The sequence below is a fragment of the Brachyhypopomus gauderio genome, chromosome 2 (assembly GCF_052324685.1).
Source record: "Brachyhypopomus gauderio isolate BG-103 chromosome 2, BGAUD_0.2, whole genome shotgun sequence".
Taxonomy (NCBI): domain Eukaryota; kingdom Metazoa; phylum Chordata; class Actinopteri; order Gymnotiformes; family Hypopomidae; genus Brachyhypopomus; species Brachyhypopomus gauderio.
Genome location: NC_135212.1, coordinates 23,607,658 through 23,627,629, shown reverse-complemented (window position 1 = coordinate 23,627,629; position 19,972 = coordinate 23,607,658). Strand labels below are relative to the sequence as shown.

The following is a 19,972-nucleotide window of genomic DNA, read 5'->3' as shown; positions in this document are numbered from 1 at the left end:
GTCCCCTAAACTGTGTGCTGTGCTCCATAATACAATAGATCATTTAAAACACTAGCATTCATCAGTGGGACAATACAGTCGACCAAGACTGTGAGGATGTTTTATCTGTCGTGTATGACATAACCTTGTCTTTAGAAGCTATATACGCTAGTAAATTATTTAGTTGCAAGTCCCCGGAAAATTACATTTTGAAGGCATACTTGAAAAGATGGACAAAAATAAGTATTATGAAACAACTTTCAATGGAGAAAAAAAAGTAAATGTAAGGGCTGTTACACTTCTGTAAGGACAGGAACATGAAGCTATACATTATTCATCAGATCTACAGTCAAATACTTTGTGCTAAATCCTTCTAGTCATTGATGGCTTCCTTGTAGAGTAGTGTTTTTTTGGAGTGTAGTTTAATATTACAATTTAAACCCATCAGACTCCTTAAATACTGAGCTTTTTAAATTAAAGCACAACCATAACCACTTCTCTGTTAAGGTACATACACACAAAGTCTAACCTTTATTTATTTTCTTTTTTTTTAACAATGTTCAACTAGCTCATCCATGACATCATACATGGCATGACTACAGATGCTGTGTGTCTGAACAGCGTACTATATTCACTACCATATTCATTACTGTAACCAAGCATCTTTAAAATGCCTGATGTTGGCCACATCTTCAGACTTGTCCGATTCACTTTCTAGATAAAAGGCTGCTTTGATAGAGTACCACAGATATCTGCTATAATTAAGCAATGCATGATTCAAGTGGCAAGTCACTGCACAGGAAAGCAGGAATCAGTATGTTATCTCTTTAAATAATACTGTGCTTTGCAGAACTCCACTTTTTGGAGAACGGAGGCATCTTCATGAACCATTCCCGGGGGTGCTGCAAAAGGATAGAAACACATGAGGTCACAACCACCTGTGGCCACCAATCAGAACAGGATCACCAGACAGACAAAGATGCAGCAATTTAGTATATTTCTGCTATTCCATATATGTGTAATTTGGAAGACACAAGCACTTAAATGCAAAATGAGTGACCAAACTTTGAAATGAACAATTTACTTTTTTTATTCCAAAACATCTAGGGTAAAAGAAATGTGTAAAATATACAACATAATAAACCAAGCATAAGGAACAAAATTCAAAACACGATGGAACAAATAGTACAAATTATCCATAAGGGTCATACCCAAAACAAGACTGAGTATTTCAACACAAACTTGGAAAAACAATTTGTTCTAACAGAGGGCATCTGTGCATGCCTCTGATATTCATGTCTATTTGACTTTGATGCTTAACCCTGATCAGTATCAAACATTACTAAAACAATATTCAAGAGCATCAGAACCATTTGATTTTTATTTTATACTGCAATTACCTGCCTAAAACTGTGGTATAAGGAAAAGGTTAGTCTTGGTTGTAGCTGTCAACAAAACTTTTCTCAGCCAGTGATACAAATGTGAGCAGAAAACAGTCAAGCTAGCCAATCACAGCCCATCTGCTTCTAAAGAGATGATGTGTCAGAGGTCCACACAGTCATAATACAACTGAAAAAGAAAATAAAAGTTTATAAATATATATCTTACAGTGCACCAGTTTCTGTTGGCCAACACAATGGGGTTGAGAACCTTGGGGCAAAGAGGCATCTTAATTTGAATATACATACCTCTTGACAGTAGCTGCAGGCATTCTCTGCTTAGCATATCCTTAGTAGCAGCTCAAAATTCCCATCATCAATAACTGCTTAAAAATCTCAGTTACAGAACAGGAGTAAAGCAAGTTTTACGTTTTGCAGATAAAGAAATTTGCAAATAATAAATGCATTTAAATTTCTTGAACAATTACCTATACCGATGGACCTAAATTGCAAAAGTAAAAGATGCAAACCATAAAAAGGCCCAACCATGCTGCTGGAACTCACATTTGCCAAGAACATGCCAGACCACGAGCATCTAAACCAGGGCTGATCTTCTAAACGTCACTCACATCAAATATTTGTGAGTGGACAACGGGACAAAAGAAAATATTATATTTGCCACATTTTTAGAGAACTTAAAATCTCTTACACACCTGGTTGCCCCATTTCAATTCTTCCCTAACAGCAAGAAAAGAAAACATGGGAAGGTATCTGACTTTCAGCAAAGACAAAAAAAAAAAAGTTCCAAGTCCTATTTGGAGGGGGCTCCAGAAACAAAGTTACCAATGTCTGATAAACAACAAGCTGATAAGGCACTTTCTGTAAGGTGTCCTTACTTCAGTGAGGACAAGCAGTATCCCCTCTTTTGCCGTTCCAATTGCAATTGCTTTTTTTGAAACAAATAGCCAACTGAGCTTAAACGCCACCGAACACCCTTTCTGGTCTTAGTTGGTTTACCCAGCATCAAATCAAACCCAATGAGCATGGAGAACAGAACCCAGTGTGCTGAAACGGAGAGGCAGACGCGACTCTTATAGAGGAAACAAAAACAGCCTTCACAAAAACCACAGAACCAGCGTATAAATATAGCCAGATTATATCAATGCAGATAAATGCCATATAAATGCTTGCCCACTGAGGACCAAACAGTAGGACTGCAAGTTCACAAACGGCTAAACGCCCATCTCAGTGGAACATACCCTAAACTGAGCTCCTTATTGGCAAAAGACATGCTTTAACAGGACAATCTGAATGGGGCTTGAGGGATATGAATATTCTGAGCCCAGGGTGGACTATTCTGATGCACTGATGTGCAGATCGAGGAGTTAACTGCCCAGTAGTTCAATGCTGGCTGGATGAAAATTAAGTTTTTCTAGACAAACATCTTGCTACCAAATTATCAATCACAAAAACAGTGCCGTAAGTCTCATGGTACTGCAAGGACAATTGACACAGATGCTCTGGAGACACAAAAAAACTCTCTCTGCATGTAGTAAGATAAATTCTATCCTTATTATAACACATAATAAGAAATCAAACAGAAACAAAAAGGTTGGATCAAAAGCATCACCAGGGTGATAATTTGAAAAAACTACTATGAGATGGCTTGAAGAGAAATGTAGTGCAGAGCCATCATACAGCGAATTCCAGTCTCTGGGTCTGGACTACAACTCCCATCATGCAAGCCAGCGAGGGAAGTGTGAAGGAAGCGTGGGAGGTGTACATCGGGGAGGTCGGCGTGGGAGCGCGTGAACGTGCCAGAAACTACCACAGCAGTGCAGGCCACGCTATTGGCTGACCAGGCCCTGCAGCATCATCATGAGGCGACGGGCCCGTTTGCTCAGCGGGCTGTGGGGGTCCTGCTGAAGGAACTGGAACAGCTTCTGTCGCACCTGGGCCAGCACGGCGCTCATGTGGTCCCTGGTGACAGGGTCCCCGTGGTCCAGGTTCATCACAGCGTCCTCCAGATAGCTAAACACACACGCATGCAAGCACACACACAGGTCACATGTAATCACCTCAGATTTACATCCTACGAAATAGTTATTCATACTATTAGTTTATATGGTCTTCTTTATCAGTAGACACAACCTACTGTAGCCTAGCAATGAGTTTCAGTGTACATAAGGAATCCTCAAGGGGAGAGGAGACAAAACAGAGGCACTTCATTCATGATTGAATGAAGCAATCTTTCAGCTATTTGGCAATGCTTATAGACCACTACCTATGGTGATATCAGATCTGCATAATGAGATAAACGATTAATGTTAGCAACACTGGCATAATTTTTGAATTATATTAGTGACAGTGACAGCCATTGCCTGATCCTCTCCTGTGAACAGAGGTGACTGAGGAAGCTTTACTGGGACCCGCCCCCTCAATGCAAGGGCTGTAAAAGTCATACTGAACTGGGAGCACAGCAGATCCAATACTGATTCAATAGTGGTACAAGGAAAATCTTTCTACCACTACCTTAAAGTTCAAGTAAAACTCCTCTATCATTTCCATAATTTTTTCCCCTCCAGAAGCTCCTAATTTCTGTTTTTGAGATAATTATTTGTCTGGTTTGATGCCTAATCTCATTACTTTGGAGAGGGCCTTTCCACTGAGACAGTGCTCCAGCAATTATTACTGGATTGCAAAAGCAATGGTGATCTTTGATACACTAATTCTCGCTTTCTCTCACACACACTAATAAAAAGCCACCTGTCCAAATAGGATAAATTCACCACCTGCCTTCAACATGAGTGCAATTTGCAGTCTGATATCAGTTCTGCAGCACGTTACACAGAGGTCACCTTAATTACCCCACAATCAATCTAACTTCAAAGCAAAAAAAAAAAAACCCCAACAAACCCAACATGCACCACTTGACGGTCCCCTGGTACATGTGGGCAAGCTGTGAGCTCCCAAGACGAGCCGTTCCGGTTTCACAACTGCAGGGACCTTACGTGTAAACCCTGACCACAGAGTGATGTGAACGGTAATCTTCAGGTTTAAGAGCCATTAACCGCCCGTGTTACGGAAACGCGTCGCTCACGTTTCAGCCTTGCAGCTCGGTCTCCAGCACATGCAGCACACCGACCACATGGCGCATGTTGAACCAAACCCAGCTGGCACCTCCACATTCCCACAGACCGCTATGGCGAACAGGACCCAGGTGACCACGCCCACAGCTGCAGTGCACGTGTGAATGGCCAAGCATATGGGGGGCTCTGCACGGCGTTGTGCGTGTGTGTGTGTGTGTGTGTGTGTGTGTACTCTTCCTAAGCAGTAAAGGGACCGAGCAGAGGGCGTGCGGGACATTAGGCTGTGATTGGAGGGAGGGATGCCCTCGTCCCTCGGCTGGCGTTTGTAGCGGGGCGGTCAGGCAGCAGAGGGCTTTAACGAGCCTAGTGCACCGCCGTCCACCGCAACTCCGCACAGTCCGCCCATTACACCGCAGACAGCGGACGCTCGTTCAAGGTCGTCAGCAATGGAGCAGATGGAGAGGAGGGCCGTACTTGCATGCTTTCCCAGGCCTCGCTGTGGCTAGACGGGGAGGCACTTTATGAACTCCACTAAATCCATTTACATTCCCCGGCAGTGGGTGCGTGCAACCGCTTTGTGTGGTCCCTGCTCATGAACCCAAGCCATCCTGGTTCAGAAAAGGACGACGCAGCGTTCAAATGCCACCTAACGAACTGGCCGCTGGGCTTTTCAGGGGCGGAAGCCCCCTGCTGGGGCGTGGAGACTGACCTGATCTTGAGGTCGGTGCGCGTGGCCAGGCTGGTGGAGAGCTGTTGGATGAGGGAGAGCAGGACGGCCTGGTGCAGGGGACACGGGTGCTGGCCGAACACCTGCTGGGAGTCCACGGTCTCGCACACATACAGCACCAGGTTCAGGTCGGCCGCAGACAAGGCCTGGAGGAACAGCAGACGAGAGAAAGCACCAGCATGCCTTCATCAGCTTAGGAAGCAAAAGGAGCAAAGTTGAATTTGCGTTTGGCTTTAAAATACGGCGCAGAAAGCCCAGGACTGGAAAGGTAAGTGTGAGTGGCAAAAAAAAAAAAAAAAACGTTGTCTGACCTGCTGGAAGGCCTCGTTGAGCTGGCCCTGCTGCAGAAGCTGCAAGATGGTGGCCTGCTGAGCCTGGTAGTCGAGGTGCGCTGTGGGCACGGGCGTGCCGGCCGCCGAGCGCATGGCCTGCATGATGCTGGAGGTGACGGCCGCCTGCTGCTCCTTCATGGCCAGGCTCACCTCGCCCTTCACGATGCGCTGCACCTGGGTCAGGATGGAGTCCTGCAGGCTGCAAGCACCACACGCCCGCCGTGAGCCCGCTTACCTTCCAATACAAGCTGCTACATGGCGCTTTAGAGTCCACCAAAAAAATAGCGAGGAGAGAGTTCTAAAGCGCAGTGCTTACTTAACAAGCTCAAGAGAGCTTGCTGAAAAGATACTCCATGAAAGGGGAGTACTGGGCAGGGCAACGCCAGTGAAGCATTTAAAGGAGAACAAACCCCCAGTGGTGTAGGCTCCACCACCGCTCCAAAGGGAATCATTGCCTTAGCATTCAGAAGCCTGGTGTGGCAATTTCTTAATAACTGTGAATGCACAAACAAATCAGTACTAAACTGCAGTTATGAATCGTTTTTGCAACCACAGCACAAACATGGGAAGGGTACGTTTAATAGACGCGTCCAAATTCAAGTATAGCGTTACACCAAGCAAAGTGCTGGGAGAAAAGCAAACCGGCTTTATTGGCAGAAATTAAACCCCGGCTTAAGCAGGATTCAGCGTACCCGGTATTTACGCTGCACCTTAAGCAGCAATCAGTTTGCACATCCACAACTAACATTTCCCTAAGAAAGGGAAATTAATTATTAATAAATTTTTTAAGTCTTATAGCATCCTCCCAACATGTGCCGCTCACTGGAGTTTCGATGACTTTTGATTTTATATTAAAAAATAATAATAATAAAGATGCCGTGTGGTGGAAACTTACTTTCCCACGATCAGGTGTAGCTGGTGCTGAACCTCGGAGCGCACGCTGGCCGCTACAGTAGTGGCCATCTGATCTTGGGAAGTCTGCAGCGTGTCAATCATCTGCTGCAGCTGACCAATCACAGGGTCGCGTGCGTCCTGCTCACGCTGCTTCCTGTTCTTGACGTGCGCCTCCAGCTGCTGGATATCTGGAGTGGGCGGGAAGGAAACCAAGATCTGCAGACGTTGTAGGCCATCATCACCACAGTAAGCAGGACACCGCTATATCTAATGCAACTATATCATTATAAAGGTAAATGTATTCATTTTTTCTTTTAAAGAAGACAGCTCCAATCATAAATAGGTGCAGGTTTTAAATTCTGCTGTACAACTCCTTGTCTCAAATAGAGGAGGTCTGCCGAGGGCAAGATATACCATCTGTTTAATTCCCTCAATATACTGCCTGGGTTTATCTTTTGACTGGAGTAAACAAACGCGAGCACCAGGGCTACCAGATGGGCTTTGAGAGGTGGTGGTTCGTAGGTTCTTACACTCATGGGTTCCCTGCTTAAAGCTGTCGTTGATCTGCTGGAACATGGACTGGCAGCCGCGCTCAAACACGGGGAGCACGATGCTCTGGAAGGCGTCTTTGTAGGCCGCCTGGATGGGGCCCTGCATGGCTTCGGCCGCCGCACGGCCCATGGCATCCGTAGTGTTCTGCACAGGGAGGAGGAGCAGGCATGGGACGATTTAGTCCCCCTTGGGCAGTGGGTGATGTTCCAGACTAACTGAGCCCGCGATGAACTCCGTTCAAAACACGTCCCCTGGTACTATTAATGTATTTATTGCTATAAGATCTTAAGTTTAGGTCTAAACATATTGAACATTACATGTAGCATGTAGTACACATGGGTTCCAGTACCATGTTGAGTTAGCTTCCTTGACACAGACTACAGATTAAGCCTAAATCTAGACTAAAATAATGAATGGTTAATCGCAATCAGCAGGGCAGTTCCAAGATTAGATTTAATACATGTTCTGGAAAAGCCCTATAACACAGATGAGAAACTCTGAAGTGCCATAGCTTTGAAACTGCCAATTCTGAAGAATATGTACTGTCCAACCTTTAAACTCAAACTCACACACACACACCTTAGACTTGACCACTTTGGTGACGTTCTCCTTTAGCGTCCCCTCCACTGCGGTCAGCTTGGCTGCAATCGTACTGCTCATCTGCCCAGTCACAGGTTCCATGCATTTTGAAATGGCTGCGAACACAATCACAGCACCAATGACTTCTCCACACGCCCCTTCCTGCACACCTGTGGCTCTCAACATCAGCCACGCACACAGCTCCTACGTCCCGTCGAGCTGCCCCAGAGAAAAGGCCGCAATCGGCGTCTTACTCTGCGGGACGGTTTTCTTCATCTCCTCTCGCAGCACCTTGTCCAGGCGGCTGGAGAGCATGGTGCCCAGCGTGTGGGCCAGCTGCTGGGCCATGTGGTCCTGGAGCTGTTGACTACGCGCCTGCCCTTCCGTCAGCACACGCTCCATCCTCCTCTCTAACGCACGGCAGGCAGTCAAGGGCCCAGCGGCAAACGTGGTTGTAAAAGCCCAAAAAGGCAGGACATGGTGTGGTTTTAAATTACAATAAGCTTCAGACATTCGGTGGCAAAACGGACAGAACTTATGCATGAGAGTGAGCCCCATGAGAGTGAGCCCCATGAGAGTGAACATATTTGTCCTTAACAAAAGCAGTTTGAATAACTCATGCTGTCCAAAAAACACTAGTCTATGAACAGCCTGACTCACTGCTAACTGTATAAGTCTCTGGCTGTCGAACTCTCTGCTTTCAAATCTCACATACAGACCAAGCCTAACTTACACCCATCCCCACTCCCCTCTGCAGTATAAGCCCGTGGCCGTGAGCTGCCTCTGGTGGAAGGATACGTTCCTGTTCCTGCTGTGTGAGTAGGACGTGCTGGACGTGGGCCATGATGGAGCTCTGCACAGCGTCCATGTGGCCCGTGACCCTCTGCAGGAGCTCCTGCTGGCTCTGCCGCAGCTCAGACAGCTCCCTCTGCTGGCTCCTCAGGAGAAGCAACAGCTCCTCTTGCACTTCCACACTCAGCTGACCCCACACACACACACACACACACACACACACACACACACACACACACACACACACACACACACACACACACACACAAAACAAAGGCATGAGCAGGGGCGATACTGATCCAAGCTACAACAGCTACAATAATCTATTTCCCCTGAACACACACAGACATTGTAATTTTATTCCTGGACATACTCGGTAACACACACAACGGCGATCTTACCTGGTGATCGGCCTGTCTGGATTGTGCGCAATCACTAGCGGGGGAAACACGACATGTTAATACACTTGTCCAGTTTGAGAACACATTATTCTACTCACACGTGCACCAACAGGCGGTGTGGCAGGTGTCTCACCCATCATCCTTCTTGCTTTTGCGTTTGAGCTTGGGCGAGCCGCGCGGCGAGGTCTTCCAGTCCTTCACTGGGAGCCTGTGGGAGGTGCGGGAGGCGCAGTTCCCCGATGACGACGCCAGACTGGCCACCTCGTCATCGTGGTCACTGAGGTAAGGAAAGGTGTGTTAGCCGCCATTACATCACTGATGAGGCGCGTGCAGGGTTGATTACAGGTGTGCCCCAAGTCAGGAAGCATGTTGACATTATTCAGTGGTAATGACTAGGGGCAGCTCTTCATAGACTTCAACACTTCCTTTGCGTTTTCTCAGTGCAGTGAAACATCAAGTATCTGGTAATCAATCATACTCTAAAGATGGAGTAATTGGAGATTAGATTGAAAGATACCTGTCTTTCTGGCATGTTAATTTTTCGGTCAAATTTTGCCTTGAAGACATATTTCTATAAATAATATACCAGGCTTTATCACAAATTTACATGTTAATTATGACTATGAAATTATTAAAAAATGAAAAATGAACTAATTAAATCACACAATGAATTACAGTGAGGTCTATGACTCAAGGTAAGGCTTAATGGAGTGTGCTTTTCTGCAGATACCTGCAAGATACTGCACGTCAACCCATTGCTTTGAAAACAGAAGACAAGATTTTTTTTATATAAATAAGTGTGCTATGCAAATTATAACTTTGCATCTGTGGCAAAGAACAGCTATTTAAAGCCTGTAAAATCCCTTATAATATAACAGAAATTTTAAGATTAGGATTGTACGTTAAATAAACAGAAGTATGTGAGATAAATATAGGGCAGCCCTATAATTAAAAATAGAGAAAATTTGGCAAAGAATATGTAGATATGGGAGCCTCTCCAAGGTCAACAGCCGTGGGTCTACGGCTGCAGTGTGGGTGCTGCGGTACCCACCTCTGCTCAGCGCTGGCATCCTGGCTGTCATTCTGGGTCAAGTGATAAGTGCGTCTGTGGTAGGGAGGAGACAGGTGCCTGTCCTTCATGTCCTCTCTAGAGCTGGACAACATTGACATTCCAAATGAGGGTTATTGTGAGTGAACTGCCAACATTAATATTACACGGTATTAATTTCCGTCTTTGATGTCACCCGTCAGAGATTTAAGACTATTACTACTACCACCAGCAGCACTACTAATCTTAATTCATAAAGCTCTTTATTTCAATTACCAATAAATCAATCGCTCTCAAAGTGCTTTAGACAGGAAAGCCACAAGCAATGTAAACCTGGACAACAGCAAAGAGGAAGCAGATTGATGTTTGTGTTGTGAGCTGCTCAAGACCATGTGGGGCGTTCAGGGCGCTGGGCCTCACCAGTCTGCCAGGCCGTTGTCCCGCAGGCTGTTGCGCGTCTCGCGGGTGATGTCGGGCGCAGCGGGCCAGCTGTGATTGGCGCTGCTGTCAGAACAGGAGGCAGCGGCCGCTGCGTTCTCCTGCGACAGCGCCGTCTCCAGCAGCGAGGGTGTGGTGCCCAGCCTCTGCTCACCATCGCCGGGCCCCGCCCCTCCCAGCTCCGGCGGCATGAGCACGTGCTCGGAGCCGTTGCGGCTCCGGGGCGAGAGGAGGTGCAGGGCGGAGGCAGCCGAGGCCATGGTGTCCGCGTGGAGGCCTTGGAGCGGGTCGCGCGACTCGCCCGCAGACGCACCCGCCAGGCCCCTCTGCAGCGTCTCGGAGGCGATCTCGGGGATGTCCTGCGACATGGCCGTGGAGGCGGAGGAGATGACGTCCGGGGAGCGGGCTCTGGTAGGCGACGCCGGGGGTAGCAGCATGGGCTCCATGACCTGCAGGTCCAGGGACAGGGGCGGGTTCGGAGAGGACAGCACCTGCATAGGGGGCAGCGGGTAGGGCAGGGGAGGCGCGTGAGTGTAGGGGACCGCCTCACACAGCAGAGAGGCCTCGTGCAGGAGGGAGGGAGAGCGCACAAGCGGAGGAGAGAAGCCCTGGTGTGCGGCCAGGCCAGGGTGGCGTGGGGCGAGGAGAAAGGGAACCAAATAGAGAGGAGGTTGGGGTGTAGCGCCCCTATTAGACTCAAAGAAAGAACGCTCAATGCAAGAGCCAAAAGAAGGACTTGAAAGGGCTCTCTTAGGTAAAGATTTACCAACAGTGAAAGTCATAATGATTCTTATACACTGGATTAAAACAAAAGTGCAAATACAAATACAGCCGTTTAAGAATAAACAAATAACAATAAACAAATTCTAAGCCAAAGTAAATATGTTGCCCAGAGAATGGCTTTAAATTGTTGTACATATATAATTGCTGTACGTTTATATCTAAATCTGATATTCTCTCTTACAGACAGAGCAAGGAAGCATACAACAGTCTGCAACACGCAAAAAGAAATCTTGGCATAACTAGCACTGATGTACATAACGGAGTTTGGCACTGGGTGGAGAAGTACCTGGAGGTTTTCTCCCAGGCCTGGGATGAGGATGGAGCTGGACCTCGGGCTGTTGGTGCTGGCGCTGAGGTTCAGGCTGCTGCCTCCATCCATCCCCAGCTTGGGGCTCTGAGTCAGGTCCTCCACAGGCCTGTGTTAATAGCGCATGGCTTACCGACATGAATAGGGACAGCACTAACACAGGTGGCACTGACTGCTATACAGGATCACAAACCGGCTGCAATGTCTGTGTCTGCGCTGCAGTATCACATGGCTCTGAAGTCCTACCCAGAGCAGATTGCCTCTTTTCCAGCTCCACATTCACCTGAACCAGGTGATCGAGGACCGCAGAGATCGTGACTGCCTGTCTAAGGTGTACTGGACCTGATTGAGAACCGCTGCACTAAACTGATTTTGTCCCAGAAGCAGGCACGTTAAATCTAGCCCAGCGCCTACTGACAGGTCCGAGTCTTACCTGGCACCGCTGTCCGAGCTGCTCATGGCTGTGACTATTGTGAGGCTGCTGGCACTGCTACCAGGAGAGGCGGGCACCTGAGGTGGCACAGTACTATTATTAACATTACTTTCATCATCATCACCATACAGTTAACAGTAGCTGCAGTATTGCTGCAGAACTAGAATAGTAAGTGAGCATGGAGCCTTACAGATGTGCTGGGGGTCAAGAAGGCATCTGGGGTCATGAGCTTGGGCATGGCGTTGCCCGAGGGGCTCAGAAAGTCTGCAGGGGCGGGGAGAGCTGGCATCTTGCACAGGTCGCTCTGCGAGCCGCTGCCCGCAGACTCCTTGTCCGAGCTCAGTGCCTCTACACTCAGATCAGTCAGTGGATCCGCGAAACCTGGAAAACGTTTTTATAAAAGTCGCGGTGAAGAGCACGCAAGAGTCATGGCCAAGAACACAGCGCCCAGGCACACGCAAGGACGACGCTGGGAACCAAGCTCCGCTCGCTTCAGGTATTACAAGAGAGATTAGTAGATGGTGCAAGAGGATAAACATAATCGAGGGCATTAAGCCGTGGGTCGTACCAAAACCGTCCTGGGAGCTGGAGCTCGCCGGCATGAAGAGGGAGGCGGCTGCATCTTGGTTGGGCTGGAACCAGATCTGGACGTCCTGGAGGGACCTGTGACAGGAGAATGCTTTACAGGACAGCTTCTCACACTCGAACACTGCTGTACACATCACCTCTAGAACACCGTGCAGCTTTCATGACTCCGTGTGTAAGGATTCGTTGATTCATATCCACTAAATGCATGCATAAGCCCCGAGCTGCACAAGCAAGCTACTCAGAATTCAAGGCGTCAGGGCAAAATGATTTTTGAGGCAATGTGGAAGGGGGCAGGAGTGGGAAGGATGTGGTTAACAAACTCACTTTGTGTGCACACAGTAAAGCTTGATTTGAATTCCTGATTTGGACTCCAGAGGCCCGTGGCTTCCCTCTGTGAAAGGTGAAATAATAATAAGAATCAAATACCTGCAGGATCACACACTGGGGAATGGTTATCTGCCAAACCTTAGTAAATACATTGCCAAAGAGGACTCGTCATCCAAAGAATCTGTTGATCTGACACATCCAACTGGTGAACCAGTACAAAAGCAAGTCTCTAACCTGCAGTCATGCTCTCACTCTCCTCGTCGGGGGGAAGGACTTCAGTGTGGCACAGACGGGCGTGACTGACATCCTGAACGCCAAAGCTCAGCACAGGGTGCGTGAGCAGGAACTCAGAGACCGCCGTAAAGCTGGCACGACCCTTATCTTGGTCCTGGAAGAGCTCCATCACATACAGCACCTGCTCAACGACATACAATCAGAACAGTCACCCAGGGCCCAACCCACATCTCCCAGGATCCACTGAGAACTGATCAAGTGCCAGATGGAACTGATCAAATGACATTTACATTGCTTGGCAGATACCCTTGTACGCATTTCTATCAGTATGACAAAATGAAGTCCACGCCCTTGGTGCTGTTAGCACCTTACCCCACCTGGCCTGTCGGGCGACACGCAGGATCTGGCCCATGTGCAAGAGCCCTGGCACCCATAATGCACTGCACTCTTTAGTTCAGACATACACACGGTCATTAAAAACAAATAAGCACAGACCCAATAAGCAGCTCCTAATAGCTTTCCACAAATTTAGATAGTAAACAAGCATGCATACACACATTTCTTATTAAAATATTCAGATGAATAATTTCACTGCCAGTGAATCAGCATTTGAAACTTCATGTCAATTTTTGCTATTTTAACCATATTTATATTACGGTACATTATATAAAATGTACCATATATAAGTAATTAATTACCTACACCAATGATGCCACCTCTCTCCACCATAGGAAAAGAATACCTGTGCCATCTTTAGCCTTTGTAACTGAAAAGTCTAAATAAAACTCATTGCCATTGCCAAATTAAATGACAAATATATTATTTAACGAAAGAAAAGAACTGGAAGCCCCAACTACTTGTAGACTTCCAGAAACCACACCTCCACATGCATATTCACAAGTACCCATACATCCTACAAGTGGGTGCCTAGTACCCATACATCCTCCAAGTGGGTGCCTAGTACCCATACATTCTCCAAGTGGGTGCCTAGTACCCATACATTCTCCAAGTGGGTGCCTAGTACCCATACATTCTCCAAGTGGGTGCCTAGTACCCATACATCCTCCAAGTGGGTGCCTAGTACCCATACATCCTCCAAGTGGGTGCCTAGTACCCATACATCCTCCAAGTGGGTGCCTAGTACCCATACATCCTCCAAGTGGGTGCCTAGTACCCATACATCCTCCAAGTGGGTGCCTAGTACCCATACATCCTCCAAGTGGGTGCCTAGTACCCATACATCCTCCAAGTGGGTGCCTAGTACCCATACATCCTCCAAGTGGGTGCCTAGTACCCATACATCCTCCAAGTGGGTGCTAAAACTGAAGAAAATAAACAGGCTCACGTTTCTTTTGAAAAGCCTGCTGTAGATTAACATGTTACCTACAGTAAGCTCCCTTAAATCGTTTAGTTCAGTTCCATTTAAGCATTAATTTGCATTTGGGCTTAATTATTTTATGGTTGCTCTCATGATTTATTCTTTTGATTAAGCCAGTATAATTCACATCTTCTGTTCATTTAGAACACCAACAAGACTTCCTGAATTCCAGAATCTTTAAATGCATTTTTCATTGTTTTGTTCAATTAAAATATCCACATCTGAACAATAGCATAATTTCATTCACACAAAAGTGAACTGCAGGAAATGTGGTAGCTACACGATCAATTTCACTACACTCTCTTCATGCATCTCCATTATAGGAAGGACAGGAACATATGCAACGTTTAGAACTTTCAGACAGTACACCCCACTTGTGTTAACAGCATAGGAACATGCACATTTGATCTGATGTAGCTTACCCAGGACATGATACCTAGCATCAATCACCATTGGAAATATACAGGAACGTTAGCAGTGTTAGAATGGAGCTCTTTCAAAACAAGCTGTTATTACAAATGGCATGACATGTTACAGTTTCAGTTTTGTGGCAAATCTTTTTTTTCCCCCTATTCTCAAGGTAAGTAAAACAATATAAATCCCCAGAATTTTTCTCCAACCATGTCACATGGTTTATTATCGTTGTCTATGATATACATCACCAGGGCCTAGTAGCAATTCTTTATTAACTCCAATATTCCATTGCACATTGCAGGTTCTGTGGACTATGGTCTGTTTAAAAAGCCACATTAAAAGGGAGACCATTAATGTCAGTACTATGGAGTGCCTATTCAAGCCTATTCAAAGTGGATGAGGAGACTGTGCGGACCTTTCTCTGCACGTCCGTGAGGATGAGACACTCGGCAGACAGGTCCAGGCTGGCCTTCAGACTAGGCAGGACGCTGGAGTTTAACGGGTCCGGACTGAACCTAAAACACACAACCCAAAAACAACAGCATAACTTCACAACAATGAATCCCAATGGTGCTACACAATCACACAATACAAATATTGCCCCCCAAACAGGTATCAGGATTTAGATCATCAAATGTTTGGACAAACTATCAGTAAGACGGTTCAAATCTACCTTAGCGTGTAAAGCACAACTGTGGATGTAACCTTCATACATACCTAATAGTCTGGAGGCAAGTCCATGAAACGGTGCACCACATCTTCAGCTCCTGGTTCTGGTCTGCCCCAGTGATCAGGAACCTCCAGAAGGGCACACTGGAGCGCAGCACAAAGCCAAGCTTCAGCAAGTGTGGACAAAAACCCAGCGCCAGCAGTAACTTATTACAACCTCCACCGCCATTCACTACTGCAGCAGTCAGGTTGACATTTGTAGTCAGGAGATTGTGCCATGGAGCTGATTCTTGGTGAAAAACTGGCATGTGCCTACTAAGTGTTGCTGCTCGTGGTGCAGTAAGTGTGGGGTTACAAAAACACACCCCATTTCCACCAGCCAGTATAAATGGGGATCTGGGGTGGGCATTCAGGGCCCCACCCTTTTGGCCACTTGTGTCATTAGAGTCCGTGGTTCTGCTTCAAAAGGTTTATGAGGTCAAAACAGCAGCAATTCTGCCAGCTAAGAACCAGTTCTTTTGTAACGGAAAAAGCACAGAACAGTTCAAGAATTTGGCACAGTCACCATGTTGGTGGAAAAGTACTATATGGTCACTCACTCTGGGTCTTGTTTCTTGTGGTTGTCACAGAAAAGAAGGCAGGAGAGAGGCCTCCCACTGTGGGGCTGCCACTCGTGCAGACATCTGCGGGACAGAGACAGCTTCAGAGACTGGAGACTGAGAATTACATACTGACCATTCAGCACTCAGACAAGTGAACTGGGAGAAGTGCAATCAAACCCCAAATCAAGAATTTATACCATGTTCTTAATTATAGCTCACTGATTCACGACAGTTTTATTTCCAGAACACTGCAGAGCTGATATGCAGCTAATGCCAAATGCTGCTAATCTGCTTGGTGTCTTCACAGAGGCAGTGCAAACACTGAGCATACCTTGGCTGGTCTTGCCCTTCAATGTAGATCTGCCAGAATTTGACAAATCCATCATGACTGGCCGTGGCCAGAACGGTGCCGTCAGGGGACAGAGCGCCCTCGCTGATTCGCTGCAGAAAAGCAGAGTCCAGGCTGAGTGCAAGTCAGTGGTGTGTACTGCAATTACAGGCTGGGGTAGCTCATCATCGCAGTGGCGACAGACACAAGAGGGCAAGCAGTGAGATGATTACTGCCTACCGCTGTGTGCCCTCTAATGGTGATGAAGCCCTCCTTAAGCTCAGTGGCATCCATAGGCCACGTGTGGTTACTGGACCGCAGGATGTCAAGGTCCCAAACCTCAGCCTATGCAGACATGAAGGGGATGAAAGAAAAAGCTAATCAAGAGGAGTCAAAAATGAACCAAAAGACAAAAGTAGGTTAAAGCAAGGGGCGAATAGCCATTCTGAGGGTGCAGTTTACCCGGTCCTCGTGCAGCAGGGCAAGAGTCTGGCACACGTCCTCAGGAGTGTCGTCGTTGTCCTCTGGGATGAAGGGACACCAAATTAGCCTGCGGTTGGAGTTCAGTGGTGTGTCCTCGGGCCGCCGAATGTGCACGATCACTTCGTCTCTGAGGGATGTCGTTAAGGGGCTACAGCACGTCCAAATGCCACGTCTAACACACTCATGGCCTTCCATTTCCCCTGCCATGTACAAAAACACCCTGGACCAAAGATTTCTAATTCTGCCCAGTCCTGATGGCTGGGTGCAAGAACCAGGCAATGTGCCAAAGCGCTAGACCACCTAACTTGCCCTGCCAGAGGAAGATACTGTATTTTGCTGTTGTGGCTGGTGAGTTGCCAGATGAACATGTTGCCAGCCTCATCGACGCAGCCCAGCAGGGTGGAGTCGAGGTGAGCAAAGGCCAGGTCTGTGACCGCCCCCGTGAAGCCTTTTAGCAGCGTGCGCTCCGTCGAGCCCAGCCGCAGCACGCGGATCATGGCATGGTTGTTGGCACCTGGAAACATGTAGGCGGGGTCAAATCACAGCACAGCAAGTCACATGACTGCCAAGAGTTCTCCTCTGCGCAGTAGAGAAACAAATCTTCCCATGCATGACAATGGATATTTCACATGTTGCCACTAATATTCATGTCGTGTGATGGAACTACAAATAAACACAAAAAGCTTTGAGAACAAAGCGCATAAAGGTGGAGAGCCTATACTGTGATGCAACTGACTTAAGCATGAACCTGCTGTACGAATGGTCCCTGCCTGAAGTGGAGGACAGCTGTGGACATGCACGTCAGACTGTTAGCTGACACGAGCACAGCAGAATTAGGTTACATTTGAAAACAGGAGCAAAAATTTGAAGTGAAGCTCAACTCAAAACTACCAAATGCTTACAACTTCTTATAAAACGATAAAGACTGAAAACTCTTTGTGAAACTATGGAAGCTCATTATTTCTACTGCAATAAGAATTATGCAGTCTAGTCAATGTGATTGCAGGGCCTTTCCATTTTACTCTTGACAAAATCTAATTAGACAACAGCCTCTGGCCAAAAAGTACAGCAATAAAGATTCTGGCCTGTAAAGTTCTGATCAATCAAAAACCTTCTGCTGCATCAAAACGTGCAGAAAAAGCTGTCCTAGTTTGGATATTGCATAGTCTTATGTGAAACCAATCGATGCTCAATTCACAGAGCTAATCAAGAATTCAAGCAGAAGGATGCACAACACCCACCAACTCAGACTTGCAATGTCTGTTTACTTACCTCTTATGGCATATGCCAAGTATGCATTAGACACAGCTATTAGGTTTCCATAGTAATACTTGTGCTCCCAATCATATTTTGCCACTGGCTGTATCTTCACCTGTAGAAGAAACATGGCTTTATGTTCATACAAACATCCACTCAGTATTTCCAATGCAGATCTGACTTTCAAAAACAATTGAGTCATACCTTATTGCTCCCACGAGCTTTACTGTCTATACTGGAGTCTCGGCTGGCCACTATTTCCACATTGCCAGCAGTAATGGCAATGCAAGTAGAGCCATCATCCCCAGATAAAGAGCTAGAGATTAAATATACACACGTTATACATGTAAATAAAGAATTGAAAATGCTATTTTCTACTCATTACAGGTACATAATTTCCATACAGTTGTTTATTCAACATATAAAACAATAAATTGTAATATTTAGCCTTATTGTAGGACATTAATACTATGCTGTCTGTCAAAACCAAGTAAAGCATACAAGAACTTCAGTGTTCAAACATACACACGCGCAGCAGTTCACAAGTGAGAAAAATCACATCAGGTAAAGATGATGCTTACATTGTTTGAGTCTCCGGCGTGCTCATGTCAGAGTTGTGATCTGTCGGTTCCACTAGTGGAGTTTGAACTCCTGCTCCAATAAGGTCAGCACTCAGCAGCCCGTTTAACTCTCCATTAACGGAGGTCATCCTCTGGCACTCACCTGTAGGGCCCTCTGAAACGAAGGAACACACCGTTTAGGTGCCAGCACTAGTGATGCATTGGCATAATACATATTACTAGTAGTGGTGGACATTCCAGGTTCAGAAAGTAAAACTCCTTCTCGGGATTTTACTCAAGCTTGCTGGATGTTCTAATTAGTGCAGTCCAGTTAAAATTAGTAGAATCAACACAATCCAAGGAAGCCTGAGCAAAATCCTGATGAGGACTTTTACTTTCTGAACCTGGAATGTCCACCCGATTACTACAAACCACATTTGACGAAACAGTCTAGATAGGAAAGCAAACTAGTTAGCTCATGGGTTAAAGTTTCAGTATCAAATCACTGTCAAATATAACCTACTGTACTGAAGGCCGTTAAAATATTATGCTAGCAACCTAACTAGCTAGCTACACACGAAAACGCAGAAACAACAGCCACATTAACTCTTGACGTTTTAAACAAAATGTAATCTTCGCTGAAGCAAATCGTGTATAAAAACACATGTTGCCGACAATTCTAATAAAAACATTGGGAGCTTCAACATCAACATGCCTGTTAACAAGCCAACCGTCCCATTTAACTAGCAAGCTAGGTCAGAAACTATTTGCTAGTGCAAAGATTAGCTTGTTGTGCTAGCAGGCTAACTGTTGGCGTTAGCCAGCAAGCTAATTGGCCAAACCGCCACTTCAGACTTTTATTTTCTCTCTCCTCAAATTAAATAATCAGCACCGAGCAAAATTACTACTCCAGTATATAACGTATTAACTAATCGGTCACGTCTCGCAATAGTGGGTCGGCTGTTACCGTGAAGTGAAAGTTACACGGGCACCTCGTACGAAGCGCTACGCTAAAGGAACGTCGTCCAGCTGAGGCCTAGCGTGTGTGAGTGAGTGAGCGAGCGAAGGCTAACGGCTAACTACACCTGCGCCGCTCTCCGGTAACTCACCGGTTGAATTACTGGGTCGGTCCAGTTTTAAGATGTCTCGAAGATGCTGGGTCGCGCCTTCTATGTCTATGTTGGAATTGGAAGCCATAAGGTAGGGAGAGGGGGTGAAGGCGAGTAGACGTGACGAATTTCCACTAGTTTTGTCCTGTGTTCGCCCCTTACGAAAAGCTTGCAACTACACTCCACTTCCGTTGGTGCTGCTACGTTTTCATTCCCAGCAGCGACAACGACAACCGCTTTCTCAGTTCCTTCGTCATATCCCCATTTCGGTACGAAGAGATTTTAGTACC

The 19,972-nt window shown here is 46.5% G+C and overlaps 1 protein-coding gene across 3 annotated transcripts; it reads right to left on the bottom strand.

The window, feature by feature from the left end:
• Positions 1–1,053: 1,053 nt before the first annotated feature.
• Positions 1,054–19,909, bottom strand: edc4 (enhancer of mRNA decapping 4). 3 transcript variants are annotated; one of them, XM_076991885.1, is made up of 29 exons: positions 19,683–19,909; positions 18,595–18,748; positions 18,218–18,329; positions 18,029–18,128; positions 17,084–17,270; positions 16,736–16,883; positions 16,514–16,618; positions 16,277–16,386; positions 15,943–16,026; positions 15,392–15,487; positions 15,090–15,189; positions 12,883–13,063; positions 12,646–12,712; positions 12,302–12,396; positions 11,924–12,114; positions 11,734–11,810; positions 11,280–11,409; positions 10,193–10,818; positions 9,776–9,877; positions 8,858–9,001; positions 8,725–8,758; positions 8,330–8,510; positions 7,786–7,941; positions 7,532–7,647; positions 6,931–7,096; positions 6,402–6,588; positions 5,486–5,705; positions 5,157–5,320; positions 1,054–3,389 (listed from the first exon to the last, which is right to left on the bottom strand). In XM_076991885.1, the coding sequence occupies exons 1-29, from the start codon at positions 19,768–19,770 to the stop codon at positions 3,206–3,208; spliced, it is 4,305 nt and encodes a 1,434-aa protein (XP_076848000.1). In that variant the 5' UTR covers positions 19,771–19,909; the 3' UTR covers positions 1,054–3,205. The 3 variants fall into 3 exon arrangements, with proteins under 3 accessions (XP_076848000.1, XP_076848019.1, XP_076848011.1); XM_076991904.1 differs by having other exon boundaries at positions 10,193–10,701; XM_076991896.1 differs by lacking the exon at positions 19,683–19,909 and adding an exon at positions 19,541–19,673.
• Positions 19,910–19,972: the final 63 nt, after the last annotated feature.